At 53.7% G+C, this 15,973-nt stretch overlaps 6 protein-coding genes across 6 annotated transcripts; 4 read left to right on the top strand and 2 right to left on the bottom strand.

Moving 5' to 3' along the window:
- Positions 1 to 149: 149 nt before the first annotated feature.
- Positions 150 to 2,353, top strand: AYO20_06445 (hypothetical protein; the record flags this gene model as incomplete). The annotated part of the gene is made up of 7 exons (XM_022644735.1): positions 150 to 333; positions 571 to 787; positions 913 to 1,115; positions 1,192 to 1,490; positions 1,550 to 1,852; positions 1,917 to 2,090; positions 2,144 to 2,353. 7 exons carry the CDS (start codon positions 150 to 152, stop codon positions 2,351 to 2,353), a joined length of 1,590 nt encoding a protein of 529 aa, XP_022499202.1.
- Positions 2,354 to 2,509: 156 nt separating this feature from the next.
- Positions 2,510 to 5,216, bottom strand: AYO20_06444 (hypothetical protein; the record flags this gene model as incomplete). The annotated part of the gene is made up of 4 exons (XM_022644734.1): positions 2,510 to 2,514; positions 2,556 to 4,446; positions 4,494 to 4,930; positions 4,985 to 5,216. The coding sequence occupies 4 exons, from the start codon at positions 5,214 to 5,216 to the stop codon at positions 2,510 to 2,512; spliced, it is 2,565 nt and encodes an 854-aa protein (XP_022499201.1).
- Positions 5,217 to 5,721: 505 nt separating this feature from the next.
- Positions 5,722 to 6,213, top strand: AYO20_06443 (60S acidic ribosomal protein P1; the record flags this gene model as incomplete). The annotated part of the gene is made up of 3 exons (XM_022644733.1): positions 5,722 to 5,790; positions 5,873 to 6,095; positions 6,167 to 6,213. The coding sequence occupies 3 exons, from the start codon at positions 5,722 to 5,724 to the stop codon at positions 6,211 to 6,213; spliced, it is 339 nt and encodes a 112-aa protein (XP_022499200.1).
- Positions 6,214 to 7,047: 834 nt separating this feature from the next.
- Positions 7,048 to 8,289, top strand: AYO20_06442 (hypothetical protein; the record flags this gene model as incomplete). Its single annotated transcript, XM_022644732.1, has 1 exon — positions 7,048 to 8,289. The coding sequence occupies one exon, from the start codon at positions 7,048 to 7,050 to the stop codon at positions 8,287 to 8,289; it is 1,242 nt and encodes a 413-aa protein (XP_022499199.1).
- Positions 8,290 to 9,740: 1,451 nt separating this feature from the next.
- Positions 9,741 to 11,252, bottom strand: AYO20_06441 (hypothetical protein; the record flags this gene model as incomplete). Its single annotated transcript, XM_022644731.1, has 1 exon — positions 9,741 to 11,252. The coding sequence occupies one exon, from the start codon at positions 11,250 to 11,252 to the stop codon at positions 9,741 to 9,743; it is 1,512 nt and encodes a 503-aa protein (XP_022499198.1).
- Positions 11,253 to 13,478: 2,226 nt separating this feature from the next.
- On the top strand, positions 13,479 to 14,609 carry AYO20_06440 (hypothetical protein; the record flags this gene model as incomplete). Its single annotated transcript, XM_022644730.1, has 2 exons — positions 13,479 to 14,281; positions 14,402 to 14,609. 2 exons carry the CDS (start codon positions 13,479 to 13,481, stop codon positions 14,607 to 14,609), a joined length of 1,011 nt encoding a protein of 336 aa, XP_022499197.1.
- Between the last annotated feature and the right edge of the window lie 1,364 nt (positions 14,610 to 15,973).

The raw sequence follows: 15,973 nt of genomic DNA, 5'->3' as shown, positions 1-15,973 counted from the left end.
TGAAACCCCTCTCCTCCCCTTCTGAGCGTGTTTCTGTGTTTGTTTCTGTGTCTGAGTGTGTATTCATTCGCACCCAAATAGATCCCCCAAACCCCCTCACAGCTGCGACCCCCCAGTCCACCTCTTCCTCTCCCTCGCTCTCTGCGGTAATGGACGAGAAACTCTTACCCTGGCCCGCCCCAGACTCCGCCCTCACCCGACAGAGCGTGTTACTGGGTTCGTCGATCGACGAGACTCAGCGCGCCTTTGACGATGCAGCCCCGGGGATCTTCCTCCCCGCGGACTCGGGGCCGGAGTGTTTTCGCGTGCAGGTGGGCGAGGTTGACGATACTGGTATGTATATGCCACACTTACCTAGTGTATCTTTGATACCCACTTTGTGTGAGTCTGTGTGTGTATCGCTATGTGGAATGGATCCGCGAGATGAGGTATTGACAAGCAACGGCTGTGCGCGGTCCGATCCTTGGGTGGAGAGACTTCTTGCTTACAGACCGAGTACCTCGTAGATGTGGACTATATCTCTTGTCTATCTGTCACTGTGCCCGAGGCTGATGTGTCTTTCCTCGATAGGATTCAGAACATGTCTCCTCCAAAACGACCACGCCGTCGCAGAATTTCTGAGGGTGAGTGACTGGATGAGTGCAGTGGCAGTGGCAGTGGCGTGCACAAGGGGACTCGACGTTGACAAATTACCAACACAAAAGGCTTCCCGCGAGATCGAGATCAACACCGCCAACAATGACTCGTGGACGGACGCGGTGCCGACGTCGCCGAAATCTACATTCTTGTACGTTCCAATCCCCCAATTACCACATCTTCCTTCATCGACACTCTCTACCCAGGACTGGTCAACCCACCCGCATTGTGGAAGGCAGCGAGATCCTTCTAACACCCTCCCTCCCTGCGTGACAGTCTCCTGAATCCCACCTTCGGCTGGGGCCACCTGTTGCTGTCCGAGGCGAGCATGCGTTCGATCCTGCGGCACGTCCGCGTCTTCCCCGCCTTTCTCAAGCATTTGACCGCCTTTGGCGAGAAAGACTTTGCCCGAGACGAGGGTTTTGCCGCGTATGACATCGCCGAGCACGTCGACCGGCTTGGGCGACGTCAGGGCCTAGGTATAAAACCCCAGAGACACGAGCAGGGTAAAAAAAAAAGGGTATGCGAGACGCTGATCCTTGTGGTTTGCGCTAGAAACTTGCTTTCTGTGGAAGTACGTCCAGCGGGACGACGGGAATGCCCAACACCCATGGACCATTCGCCACGCCCTCGTCTATCAGAACTTCTCGTGCACGACGCAGACGAGCACCCACATCCTCGTCAGAGCGCCGACTCAGCTGACGAATCGCTTGAAGCACAACTTCACCGCCTCGCCGGAATCTCGAGCTGCCACGGCGGCCGAATGGCTGAGTCTGCAAACCGTCTTGATATCATCCGGGACAGAGGACTGGCGGCACGCTCTGAACTATTATGATGGACAGATCACGAAGCTGGTGAGTTTTGCCCGACTGCTCCTGTAACTTAGTGTAGCGTCTGATCGAATGGTGTTTAGTTCGACGTCCTCGTCATGTTCTCGATCGAGACGGACGCAGCCAGCGATTCCAAAAAGGTGCAGCAATGTATCAGTTCAATGAAGGACCTCACACACCTCGTCGACCAACTACTAAGGATATCGCACGTGCTCACCCTCAACTCCACCATCATACACTGCATGACCAACGCCGCACGCAGATACGAAACCGTCGAGCGGCGTGATGGCTTTCTAGATCTCGCCGAATCCGTGCAGCTCGAGTATGACTTTCTCCGACGGCTGGCCGAGTCGTTGTTGGCACGCGGAAATAACCTGTCTCGCCAGGTCGGTTTATACCCTGGTCGCGTATATACGCGCTCTTCTGGACTCACTTGCTCACCTTTACCAGTTACAAGACATCATAGCGTTCCGGAACTCCGAGCTCAATAACAGGATAGCAACCGCGACGAGCGCCAGCACCGGCGCTGTCGTCGAACTCACATCAAAAAGCTCCCACGAGGCTCGCATAGTCAAGGTGCTCACGATCGTGGCCTTGATATACGTGCCCGCCTCATTCGCTGCGGTATACGCACTCTCCAGCCTTTCGGGAGTTCACTTTTGCTAACTCGGAACCAGGACTTTCTGCAGATGGGATACGTCTCGGTGGATCAAGACCGAAACTTCCACATCGTGGCAAGCATGGAAGTGTGGCTGTGGGTCATCATAGCGTTCCCACTGATCCTGCTGGCGCTCTCGGTCCTGCTTGTCTGCGAGGTCTTGGGGAGGAGAAAAGTCGCCCAGGGAGCAGCGACGTCCAACACGCCCGTGTTTACAAACATCGTCTGATCGATGCGGGAAAGCTAACTCCTGCTGGTGGAACTGCGGCTTCGGTTGGATATACGTCGTGGGCCGACGGTGGGATCGCTCCAGGATATCATTTCCCTGCCATCCCGGACTTCTTGGATGAGGGCTGCAAAATCCGAGACGACTATAGAGCCGCGGTTAGCCTGTTTTTCGCAGAGGCGATGTAATGGGATCTCTCTCTCACCTTCTTCATGTCTCGTCTCGATCTTCACGTCCCTAGTGTTATTGTCCCCCTGCCTGTAGATATTGCCCAGCGGATAATGGGCCGATCCAATCGGCAATAGGAGCTGACGATCGTTGGTGCGCTGGAGTTTCTCCGCGTGCGTGAAGAACCTCTCCCTCAAGAGACCACGGAAGGTGATGACGCTGGTCGCGCCGTGGCGCTCAACCTCGACCGTCCCCAGGCGAGATCTCAGCGGCACCTGCAAGACCGCGGCAGGGTTTTGGAAAAAGACCATGAGCCTGAGCCCCGCGGCGGGCGGCGCTGTCGAGGTCCCGTCGACATAGGTCATTCGCCTGCGTTTCCAGACCTGCACCGAAGCCGCCTCGACGCCGTCCCGGATCGGTGACAGGTCCCTGGAGAAGTCACGTCTGGCGGACACAGTGACCGGGTGTCTCAGGCTGTAACACTGCCGCAGCTCGTCGTCAGGCCCGCCGCCGCCGCCGACGATCCCAAAGGAACGAGGTGAATATTGGATGATTGCCATGTGGAATTCCAGCAACCCGTTTTCAAAGTACAGATCTATCTCGAAGCCGTCGGCGCCCGTCCTCAAGATTCGACAGGGGCCACGGCCTCCGCCGCCGTCGAGCAGTGCCGAATGGAGCAACCCAGTCTGCCCCTCGGGTAGCCTCTTCGAAATTATGTCCGGTCTGGAGGAGGCTCTCTTGAACCAGATCTTGATCCAAAACCCGCCCTTTTGGTGAAACAGCCTCAACCGGCACGGTATCCCCGTGTTTTGTTGTTGGGAGTCTGCAGTCACAAGGCGGACCCCTTCCAGCGACACGAAAGAGGTCCCATTCGTATCCATGGCAACCTCGACGTAGCCCGCAGGGATATCCCGCAGGTCGTCATTGTTGGCTGCCAATAGCACGCCACTGGGGTCGTTTCTTGCAGCCAGGTAGTTGTTCAAAAGCAGTGTGAGGCGCTCGGCGACCTCGCCGGACGTAGGGCGCCCGGAGGGATTGATTTCGAGCATCTGCGACATTGTCCTAACAAGCTCTTCCATGTAGGTGTGCAAAGCTGGGGATTCAACGCTCAGACCGTATGCCAGAATCTTCTCGAGTTGCGTCGTCACGGCCGGGTTGAGGTCAGGTCCCGTGACCGTGTCGACGTGGTACGGGGCAACGTCACCTCCGGTCGTGTGCATTTTGCGATCCTCATCGAACCCTGTCACTGCGCTGACATTGCCAAGGCAGACATATGTATATAACTGGACCATGATGCAGGCGAGAGACCAAATGTCGTATTTGAAGAGATCCCGCGAGTCAAATTGTCCGTTGGTGAAGGAAGGGCTGGCGGAGCTGGTATGACGAGATTCAAGCAGGTGGCGAGAAGGCATCGACTCGGGAGGTGCGTATTCTGGGTCTCCCCCGCGATAGCCGCCATCTCCTCCGTACTGCTCTATGCCAATGCGGACGACCTTGATGAGCGCTTGGCCAAAGTCGGTAATCTTAAAGGTCCCGTTCCAGGTGATGAGAACGTTCCTCGGTTTGAGATCGAAGTGGAACCCGACGATCTTCCGGTCATTATCCAGCGTCATTTGTGGATGGTGGATCGTGCACAGTCCTTGAGCCATGCCTCTGATGCCCAAACTGATCCAGTCGTCGGGAAACGGTTTCTGAGAAAGGTGGCGTGGGAGGTGGCCATGATACAGCAAGTCGTGGAGATTCAATTCCACATAAGGGAAAAGCATATTGATCTCATCCCCGAACGTGTAGAAAGCGACCAAATCTATCAGGTTTTCTTTGCCTTTTTTCTGTTGGCGGATCACGTCGAGAAAGTCTCGCTCCATCTGGACAGAATGTTCCAGTGTCTGGCCTCGAGTTCCTTGAATCATTTTGCGGGCAATATAGAACTATAAATGTCGGTTTGGGAGTTTGTGCTCGGGGCCAATTAACTCACCTTCTGATCTGCTGATGATGCTATCGATTGTGCTCCCGCATAGCTCTTGATCAGCTCTTTGACATCATCTTCAAGATACTCTGGGTGCACTTCTATCTTGGAGACTGTTCCAAACGAGCCACTCTTGGGCGACCCTTCACTCAAAAAAGGCAGTCGAGTACCGGAGGGGAAGTTTCGGGCAGGGCGATCAAGCGAAATTCGTTCCACTTTGAACATGGGCTTCGCAAATCGAATTCGCTCCCTGACCTCCTCGGCAATGTCCTCTTTACCGTCGAGTGCGTCGATCCCTTCATCCGAAAGCAATGTCCTGTATAGACGGTAAAGTTGAGAAATCTGATCTGTGTAGAGGAGGACCGCAACGATAATCTTTGCTTCGTCTCTTCCACCCATAACTGCATCGATGATCCTGGTCCTTTGGCCGCCGCTGTAGCCTTCGGCTGGAGTAGCTCTTTCACACACACAGCTTCGACATGCACACTCTGTCAGTTCACACAGCATGTCCCTGGTCACCAGCTCAAGAACGGCTGAACAGGGGAAAAACAGCTTTGGTTCCAGTTCGATCAGCTTTCCCAGAGGCAAAGGTCGAGGATCCCTGCTGCGCGGATCGTGGACGACAGGTGGTTCGGCCTTGAGATACAATTTGTAAAGCCATTTCTGACATGCGTCGTCGAACTCGTCGTCTTCCCTGCCTTGACCCCGACGCAAAGAACGGAGTATATCCATATATGGATACCGTGGAGTTGCGTCTTGGTCAAGACAGGCAAGGCTGAAAGAGGAAATCTCATGCGGCAACGTGGACCCACCCGATCAGGGGTGGTGCTTGTGCTGAATTCAAATGTGGTTGACGTTCACCTCGGCTTCTATACTTGTGGAAAGTTTTCCGCTGCAAAGGGAGACTCTAACGATCAAGACAGATACTCGCCATACACACGACTGCGCAGGAGACTCGCGATAAGGACAACTCTTTCAGCTAACCGCCGAGGCTAGTGCCAAGACTTTGTTCACGTGACTGTGCGGACTCGATGAGAGGGGCAAAGGCGGCATCACCCTTTCCTAGAACGACCTAGTGCTGGACGGGCAAACTGTGGCCTTGGCATTTTTGATCCCACAACCAAATTCCGGGACTTTGGCCCTGCGTTTTTCGAGAAATTGCGCGCAACTTCAACTTTCTTGACACCAACCTTTCTGAACTCTCAATCAGACAAGTTCCCTCAGCAAACCCGTCAAGATGTCCACCGCCGAGCTCGCCAGCGCCTACGCTGCCCTCATTCTTGCCGACGACGGCATTGAAATCACCGTACGAAGTCCCTCGCACAATAAACTGAGGATCGATTGAGGGGAGAGGGACATCAGACTAACACTGTGTGTTTGACTTGCAGGCCGATAAACTCAACACCATCATCAAAGCCGCCGGTGTCGTCGACGTCGAACCCATCTGGGCTACCCTCTTCGCTAAGGCCCTGGAAGGAAAGGATGTGAAGGATCTGCTTCTCAACGTCGGATCAGGTGGTGGTGCCGCGGCCGCTGCCCCGGCTGGTGGTGCTGCTGCTGGCGGCGCTGCTGCTGCCGAGGAGGCTCCCAAGGAAGAGGAGAAGGAAGAGGGTACGTCTTACCTCTGCTGTCCCGCGCAGCATCCCTTGGGGCAAGGACATGTACTGATAATGCTACCACAGAGAAGGAAGAATCCGACGAGGATATGGGTTTCGGTCTCTTCGATTAAGCGCCTGGCTCGCCTCGAGTTTGTTCTCACACTGCCGCCTATTCTCTACCACGACTTCTTCCAAACGTCAAATCGAAAAAGTCTTGTCCGTGGCATGCACCGATGCACATTGCGTTCGCTTTGCTATACCGGTGAATTGCCCCTGAGGCAGGGAAACGGCATCAAGACCAAAGAGCAATTGACATTTTTTATGGAGTATCAAATTCCAGGGGAAACAAAAGTCGAGAACACCGGTCCGGGACGAGCGATGGCCAGCTAAGACTCATGCGGACTTATATCCGAGCCAGACAGCACATTGTGAGAATTGATACGCCAATGTCAATAACTCGTTTCAACATTTGCGTGATTCTGCTCCATGGAGGAATAGCCCGGTGCGCCCATCAGATGCGAAGATGGTGTCTGTACGCGGCCATGTTCGTGCACATCCGCGTAACCGTGACGCCGGCGCCAATTTTGTAATCGTTGTGCGAGATCTTGATCTCAGCGGTCCACCAACCAACTACCCTTCTCCCTCTCCTTGTATGCTCTGTCCCAAAACCCTCTTGCCCCCTCGGGACAAGGCCCTTCGTATTCAGATGCTGTTCTCTGCCTCCATCCTCGGCCTCGCTGATACCCCACGCGCTTGAATCTCCACACTTTCTCCAACCTTGCGATTTATACTCTCCCATCAGTTTCAGCCTTTTCAACCCATCCTACCCCCCTCCTGCTGCTTGTGGAAACTATCATGATGAGACACAAGTGGACCTCGCTTCGTGACGTGACCTATACCGAGACCACTCGCCGCACTTTGTGAAACGTGGCCACTCTCCGACGACGAGGGTAAAGGAACAAAAGATGACATTCTCGTACGGCATTGACCACTTCGAACCGGCCTTTGACGGGCGCGACATCCCATACATCAGCTGGGGCCTCCGCTTCGATGAGGCCTGTGCGTACCACATCGCCAACACGGTCAAGGCGAGCAGGGTCTACATCATCGCCTCCAAGTCGCTGTCGAACAACACGGATGCGCTGAAACGGCTGCAGGCCGCCCTGGGCGATAAAGTCGTCGGGGTGAGGATCGGCATGGTCCCCCACACGCATTGGAATGAAGTGCTCGAAATCGCGCAGGACGCCACGCTCAAGAACCCCGACTGCCTCGTCACCCTGGGCGCCGGGTCGCTCACGGACGGGGCCAAGGTGATCGCATGGATGCTCGCCAACGACATCGCCACGTCCGAGGGGCTGGAGAAGTTGTTGTCCGAGGGCCAAAAGGCGTTCAAGGACCCCGTGGTCCGCCAGATCGCCATCCCCACGAGCTTGTCCGGCGGAGAGTACCGGTCGATCGCGGGCGTGACGAGGGACGACGGCAGCAACCAGAAATGTCTCTTTGAGCCGCCCGCCCGGAACCCGAGCATCGTGGTGCTGGACCCGGAGCTCACCACCACCACCCCGGAGCGGATCTGGCTGAGCACCGGGGTCAGGTCGGTGGACCACTGCGTCGAGGCGCTGTGCAGCCTGTTGTCGAACGAGAAAGGCGACGCCGAGGCCGAAAAGGGGTTGCTGACACTGGTGCCGGCCCTGATCCGGACGCACAAGGATCCCGGTGATCTGGACGCCAGGTACGAGACGATGCGGAGCGTGATCCAAGCCATGAGAGCCGTGGAGACCGGCGTGGCTCTCGGCGCCAGCCACGCCATCGGGCATCAGCTGGGTCCCCTGGGCGTGGGCCACGGGGAGACCAGCTGCATCATGCTCCCCGCGGTGTGCAAGTGGAACGCGAAAGTGGGCGCCAACGTCGAAAGACAGGCCCACTGCAAACAGGTGTTGCTCCGCTCGCCCGTGGTTAAAGAGTTGTTGGAAGCCAAGTACGGCTCGGGGCCGCAGGATCTTGAAAACGTCGACCTGGGGGACATCCTGGACGTGATATTCCGGCAGATCGGCATGCCCCGGACGTTGAAGGAGGTGGGTGTCGGGAGAGACAAGCTGGATGGGTTGGCCGTCAACAGCCTCAAGGACCATATGAGCCTGACGAATCCGAAGCCGATCACGGAGAAAGGACAGGTCATGGAGATATTGGAGATGGTGGTCGAATGAAATCGAGGCGTCTTCTCACATACTCTGGCCTGGTGGCTCAGGTGACTATATACTGTCGAGTAGTTACAGAAGGCATACTAATACTAGCGCCTCTCGGTAGTATACCTCGTATAATCTGGATAAAGAGAACCGAACCACGTGGCTAACTAATGGGCTAACAACCATATACTCCCTTCACTGGCAGCCGCGCTCACTGCCGGTCAGCTGCGATGGAAATCTATGCCCCTATCATGAGGTAAAAGGCTAAGCTAACCATGAAGAAGCCGCAAGACTGAAGACTCATTCATTGCGAGCAGTGTCGTTCCGGCCATCTAAGTTATAACTTCCGAAGACCTACGGCCAATTCAGGCGAGGGTCAAGACCACCACCGACGTCTACGCAGCACACCGCCGACACCCGTTTGTTGCTGAATCCTGTTGAGCCAAGGGAAAGAGTGTACAAGTACGCGGTATTAGGAGGCAAGAGTGTCCAAAGAAACAACCCCGGATTGTTGATTGGTCGCGCAACCGATTCACGCCTTCCGATTTGTGGACATTATCTACCAAATAGGCTAGACCCAGAGGCAGGCGACCTCGTCTTAACTGGGAAGGTCCAACTCCACTCATACGCCCTCTCCTTTGACACTTGGTACGGATTCACTCCATGACACTAAACTGGCACAGGCTTCATTTCCTCTTCCACCTTTACTTCCACTTTGTCCTCCTTGAGGTGCTGTGCCACCTTCATCGTCATGTTGCTGGAAGTCCGGCAGGTAATACTGCGGCTGCAATGTGCTCGGGAACGAACTTGTTCGCTTTGCCTTGAAAGATTGTTGTGTATACGGCCTATTTCATATTTTTGGCCATATACCAAGAGAGAGAGAGCTCTAGTGCGAGTATATACATACATCAACAATATCCCCCCGTCTCGTCTACGTGCTGAAAGGACATCATCTTAGTCGCCTCGATGCAGACACTAAACCATTCGTCGCGGGGGAGATAGGGAAAGGATGTTCTGGCTGACGACTCTATACGGCTCGTCATTATTTCTTAGTGTTGGGTTGGCTTGCATAGATACGAGGAGAGTAGCGAGCGGTCTTGTCTTGCAGCACAGAACCCGTTTTTGAGAGTTTGAACCCCAATCTGGGGTTTACATGACTGCATGGCTGCGTGGCACGGATGGGCTTGACCAGTGAGTGACCCAGTTCTCTACATTCCTGGGGTATGGGGACCGTGAATAAACGCTCCTCTTGTAGCTAGACAGACATGTAAAGCCCCAAAACACTTTACAATCGACATTGATTCAGTAAATCCGATGATGTTGTTGGCAGTTCGTATCGAGCCCAAGGGGAAATAAATCGAAGAAGAGAGCCCGGTAACGGTAACCTCAAAAGTATTCCCACATAAAGTACTGCGATGATGATGAAGGGCATCGAGACTGCAGCCCTTGAACCCGCGTCAATCAATATTCCCTCAATTGTCCACCTTGACAAAGGCCTTTGACTCCAGCCACTTGCCGAACCACACGACCCAGGCATCGATCCGTGAGAAATAGTCGGCGGCCCAAAGGACAACAGTCGTGGTGACCAGCATGCCCGGGAGTCCGGACCAGTAACCATCGCCGAGGTGTGCAGCGCGCCAAGGTTCCACGATGGGCTCGTAGAAGCACCAGTTGACGATATCATGCATGACGTAGATACCGAACGAGATATCCCCGAGATACTGAGAAAAGCTGAGCTCGAAAGGAATCTGGAGCATGCGGCAATTATCCAGGGCAAAAACCAGAAGACCGGCTCCGATGCTGAGCCAGAAGTATTCACTGAGGTCGAGGGGATACCACCACGGTATAACCTTGCTGAGGTAGTCGAAGGGGAAGGGTCCTTGATAGCTCCATCCGTCTGGCGGCTGTCCGAAGAGGAAGAGTGCGACGACAACAAGAAGACTGCACCCGACCTTGGTGAGGATTTTGCTGCTAGTTTTGCGACTTGGTGCTGCTTCTTCGTTCTGCCGCTGCGGAAGAGGCACAGGGTGTAGGCGTTCCGGATGGCGATCGAATGAAAGATCCGCTATCATCAGACCGATCAAGAATAAAGCTGCGTAGATAGTCCACCAGTAGTAACAGAGAAGTATAACAAGAGCACAACAGATCCTGCGACCTCTCGTAGAGAAGAAAGCCGCGACGCCACAAAATGAGAACAGCACTATGCTGCCTCTGAACTCGACAGGAATAGTCCACATCGGGTCGAGGTACTTTGTGCGGAAGACGCTTGGATACCACCAGCCTTTGATATCGGCAAATGGATTAGTGGTCGAGCCGAAATCCCAGAACCAATCCCAGATTTGACCAAGGAAAGTCCCCTGACGAAGGTCTCCTCGACACCAGCCGAAATACGAGGTGAGAGCGACGATCAAAGAGCCAGTGCCTGTCGGAATGAACAGTCGAAACCATCGTCTGAACGTCGATGAAGCCAAAGCCCGAAGGAGGTCTGGCTGCTGATTGCGCATCATCTTGAGAAGTCGGTAGCTGAGCACGTATCCGGAGATGACGAAAAAGACTTCGACCATGGCACGGCCATTGAGGAGCCCGCGAACGACCGGGAGCTCGAGAAGCCACGTTTTGTTGTAGTACATGTGAAATCGGAAGACAAGTAGTGCCGCCCAGCCTCTCAGAGCATCAAGATAAGCTGTCGGATGCAGTTTCTTCGGTCTTTTCAAACCAGCAGGCCGCAGGAACCGTGGGAGTGCGACGAGAAAGCCTGCGAGAATCAGAGACGCCATATTCTTTGGCTTCGTCAAGTCATCTGTTGACCAGATCTTCCAATTCTGCGGAAACTCCCATCTCGGTGAGATTCTCCACCCGGGCAATCGATACCATTTTGGCAAGGGGTGTTCATGAATCTTTTCCATGTCGATGTCTGAGAGCTCCAGATCGTCCATGTGATCACTCGTGCGGCTATCGGATGAAAGAGGCATATACTGCTCCATCTTGGGTAGATGAGCAAAGGAAATTCCGGTGGTAGTGTCTGCACGCTAAACCAAGCGAAAATTCGAAGAAGCCTCACGACACACACGCTCAACAGTAGAAATACTCTCACATTACAGCATGAGTTGGATGAAGTTTTGGCAGCAAGAGATGGAAAACTTGAAAGTCCGGCTGTTTGCGCTTAGACCACATTCCGAGTGATCGCACTGAGGTAGGGATCCGTTTGGTAACGCGATGAGCCTCTGCGGAGAATTTCGGACAGAATCCATGACATTTTTGTATCTTCATCCCTTGCTGACTTCTAATGAGTTGATTTGTGCGGCGCGTAGATGCGTCTTGCGAACTTCTGGTGACGAGAACAAAGTGAGCCTAGCATCGGACCACATTCCACAGTTCTAGTTGAGCGCGTCCGTTATTCTTTCCTCCTACATTCAGGAGAAGATGGCCTTCAATCAATTCGAGAAGGAGGAGAGAGATATCGATGGAAGTAGTGAAATGGCAAAGTGGCGAGATATGACCTGATGTGACAAGGGTTAGTGGGCAAGGGCTCGTCTTTCCCAGGTCGAGATGCGCCCTTCATTGACTTCCCTACCGTTTCGCAGGCTTTTGATTTCTCGTCTGCTGTGAGGAGTCTGAGGAGTGTCACTCTGACAGCTGTCAACCTCGATGGTGGCTAATGTGGGTAATGGAGCGAGGAGCACTGTGACCACTGGATTTTCGTTAGTACCCAACTCAAAGAGCTCTTCTCCCTACGTCGCATCTGTAGAACTGGTGTCAAGTTACAGAATGCACCACAGTCACAATGTCACTTTAACCACGATGTACCGAGTATATCTTCTTCACAGAGCGCACGATCAGTGCATTGTCATCGTATGCCAAGTATGGAGCCAGGTGGTCAAGGGGGGGACTCTAGCGCAGGCTATTTCATATCCGAGGACGTATTTCTGGTTGTGGGTCTTCAGCCATGCGTGTCTCGTGGCTCACTCAACAAGGGAGTGAGGTTTCTCGACAAAGCACACAGTGTGCGCTTGTTGTTCCATTGTGAAGATTGTGCACAGCATTTCTTTTCAAGTTTGCTCGGACGATTGCCGGTCGCGGACTCTGGACATGGGGATAAGGCATATTTTAAGGTTGGAAACAGGAGGCTCTCTCAGCGTCATGGACCCAGTCAAGGAGGGGCTTGTTCAGTTCGTATCTCGGGTTCCGACACGAAATACGCAGAGGTAGCAACCATCTTCAGACTTTTCGGGTGCGAAAGTACCCATAGTTGCAGAGATGCAGCCCAGAAAGGATAGTAAGACAACCGGAAGCCGTCCGAAGAGACGCCATCTTATCTCAGCGCAGGAATCCAAGTTGGTTGAATGCAAACTGAAGGAATGAAATTCATCCATGGCCTGCGCTGTGTGTGCGATGCGAGGAATTGAGTCGAATTAAAACATCCTCGGCACGGAGGAAATGTTCTTCCGGCTCCGACTCTCCGACTCCCAAACTTCCTCCCTCGCTCTCAACCTCGACTTTGATATCGCAAGGATATGCTCCTTAGGATGATACTTGACCACCGGCACAATACAAACCCTTGTATGTCCATCTTAACGCTACACAAGGCTTAATCAAGACTACGGAAAACTCCTTCCGCCTTGTTGCCCAGATTCGGTATTGCTTGGTCTGGTGGGGTACAGCCTTGTCCTAACCGCTTTCTGGCTCAGCTTGCGAGATCACACCACAGCACCCAATACCCTTTTGCAATGAGGGAAAGAGCCTTCTTTGACTTGTTCCGCCGTCATTGGGTTATGGTAGTCACCCTGGGTCGACGGTCCAACCACATGGCATGCGTCTCGATAGACACGAGTTGGGCAACGAGAGGCCTTTTCTTAGATCTCGAGACAAACCATGTGTATCCACCAGAAGCCGCCCTATCGTATGCCTCGGGGTTTGCCCAGACCTTGCGGCCCAGGGACCGATTGTCATGTCCCAATCCTTCGTATTCGTGTCTCTGGCAATCCGAGAGCCTTGTTTTGCAGCTCTCGTGTCGGCGTCTCCTGGTTTCGTTGGTGCCTGGGGATCCATCATGTATGACTCTGAGTACATATAGGTCTATCTCATGTATGGGTCTTTTCTTCTTTGACTCCTTCAAAAGCAGTGCGAGTATCACCATTGGTATCCCCCGTTCTTACTCTATCATCTTTGCCCATTGTCTAATCCTCGACCCCCCAGGCTTGTCCTGAGCCATGGCTAACAACGACAACTCGACGTTTTTTCTGCCCCTCGCCAACTGCACCGATGTCACACCCCGATGTCCTGTTGAGAACTCGATCTATGGCTATTTTCCTTCGATCGGGGCAAATGCCCTCTTCGTGGCCATTTTCGCCATGTGTGGCGCCCTACAACTTCTCTGCGGCATCCGCTACAAGACATGGACGTACCTGATTGCCATGTTGCTGGCCTGCGTCGACCAGGCACTCGGATACGTTGGCCGTGTGATCCTGCACAACAATCCGTTCGACAGAGTGGGCTTCCAGATCCAGATTTGCTGTCTGATTTTGGGACCTGCCTTCAACTCTGCCGCCATCTACCTGGTTCTCAAGCACATCACCCTCGCTTTCGGGCCACAGTACTCCAAGATCAGACCGAACTGGTACACATGGATCTTCATCACCGGAGACCTCATATCCCTGATCATCCAGGCAATTGGCGGCGGCATGGCTGCCACGGCCGACGACAACCAATCCCAGCAAGACACGGGCGACAACTTGATGATGGCCGGTATTGCCTTCCAGGTGGTCACCTTGATCTTCTTCGGCAGTGCTGCGTCGTGGTACGTCTTCAGCCGCTGGCGAGGGCGCGACGAACCCCTATCCCGCGAGGCGAGCGGCTTTCTGAGTGACTGGAAATTCCGGTTCTTTGTGTACGGGTTCATCGTCGCTTACGTGGCGATTCTGATTCGGTGTATCTACCGTATCGTCGAAATGGCTGGTGGGTGGGCGAATCCAGTGATGCAGTTTGAGCCTGCCTTTATTGCGCTTGATGGATGGTACGTATTGGCTGACTTACTCCTATCGTCTTCGCACTCACTTCCATGTCCTCCCCAATCCTTTCGTACCGAGTATTCAATCCGAGAATCCACAAGGCTAATGGTCGAGGTTCTTTCTAGCATGGTCATCATCGCCACACTGGTCCAAACCATCCTGCACCCAGGATTTTGCTTCCCCCGCCTATCAAGCGCGTACGTCCCGCCTCAGTCGACGTCGAGCGTGTCCGCAGCTCCCAAGGAGTACAATCCGTCAAGCATGCTCTCGACACCTCCCGGCGAGTCGGTCGAGATTGAAAGGGAGAAGAAGGGTGCCAGGGAGGAGGCTTGAAAAGTTTGACCCCGGACGGTCATGTTTACACTCACCTAGCAAGGATTCTGATACGGCAACGGTCTCTTACGGCATTGCTTGCGGTCTTCCTTTCTTTTCGGATACCACGACAAACAAAACCCCGTCGGCGTCTTTCCAATCGTAAACAGCTTCCGAAACTCTTTGCCTTCCCGGAACGAGGTTACCTCCAGCACAATCTCACCTCGCGCTACACCCATGGACGTATGAGACTTGAAGAAACCAAACAGAAAGAAGTGAGGAAACAGCCACTCTATTCGCAGACCAAGGTATTATTGCGGAGACTCGTCCTCACCAACGCAACCTACAGACATTGTGGCTGAAGACAAGGATACCTTCCTGAAAGCATTGACAACGACACATCATCTATCCCCCCATGGATCATGAGTGACGACGGATAACGAACGCCAAGGTCGATTCCATTCGCGCGCACGGGAATCATCCCGAGATCATTTTCTTTGAAGAGCAACTTTGAAGTCGTCTCATCGCTTTGGTGTTCCCGAGTTTGCTCATATTGGATGTCCTCAGTCCTTCCCCCCTTCGAAGACCAAGACATGTCATGGACTCGGACAGAGGACCATCCCGCTTTCTTTGCTTACATGTCATGTTTGTATGGTTTCGCCTCTTTGCCTCTTTTAAGGTTACAGAGCATTTTGTGTGCGTGTTTGGATAGAACGGAAAGAGTTCCAGGATAGAATTGGGAGATATGTACAACAACAATGCCGATAAAATCAACAGCAGCAACATCGCCAACAACAATAATGATACGAGGCAGGCAATGAGAATAGAGGGTTTGATACCGAGATACTACGAAATACTGTCATCCACACATTTCCATTTCCACTTCCATCTCCATGTACTTACCGCACAAATAGATCGACGAATAGACATATAAATAGATTGATTGATAGACTGATGAATTCGGTAGATGAAGGAACGTATAACACCCGACGCCAGCTTGACATACCACATGCCACCAAGTGAGACGCCGGAGAGGAGAACGTCGTTGGTATCATCGCCACCGTCGATGCCACTGTCCGTTCCGCCGTCACGATCCTGGTCGTCACCGTCAAGGCCATGGTCGAGGTCGAGGTCGTCATCGTCATCTCCTTTGTGGCTGTCGACGCCACGACCTCCGCCATCGCAGTTGCGATCCATCAGCATGGTCACGGTGCACATGATGTACAACTCCGGGAATCGAACAGGTAGACGGGTAGACAGGTAGATAGGTAGATGACAGGTAGATACACGCCAGACACAACTCGTCTGCAACGATGTAAAGGGGCGGCGAACCGCGGACAACAAAAGAGCGAATGGGAGGGGGCCGAGTGTTGGGAGAGGGGGGG

This window comes from Fonsecaea nubica (genome assembly GCF_001646965.1).
Source record: "Fonsecaea nubica strain CBS 269.64 chromosome Unknown Scaff41, whole genome shotgun sequence".
Lineage (NCBI taxonomy): Eukaryota > Fungi > Ascomycota > Eurotiomycetes > Chaetothyriales > Herpotrichiellaceae > Fonsecaea > Fonsecaea nubica.
Note: the sequence above shows the minus strand (reverse complement) of the source record. Positions and strands in the feature narration are given on the sequence as shown.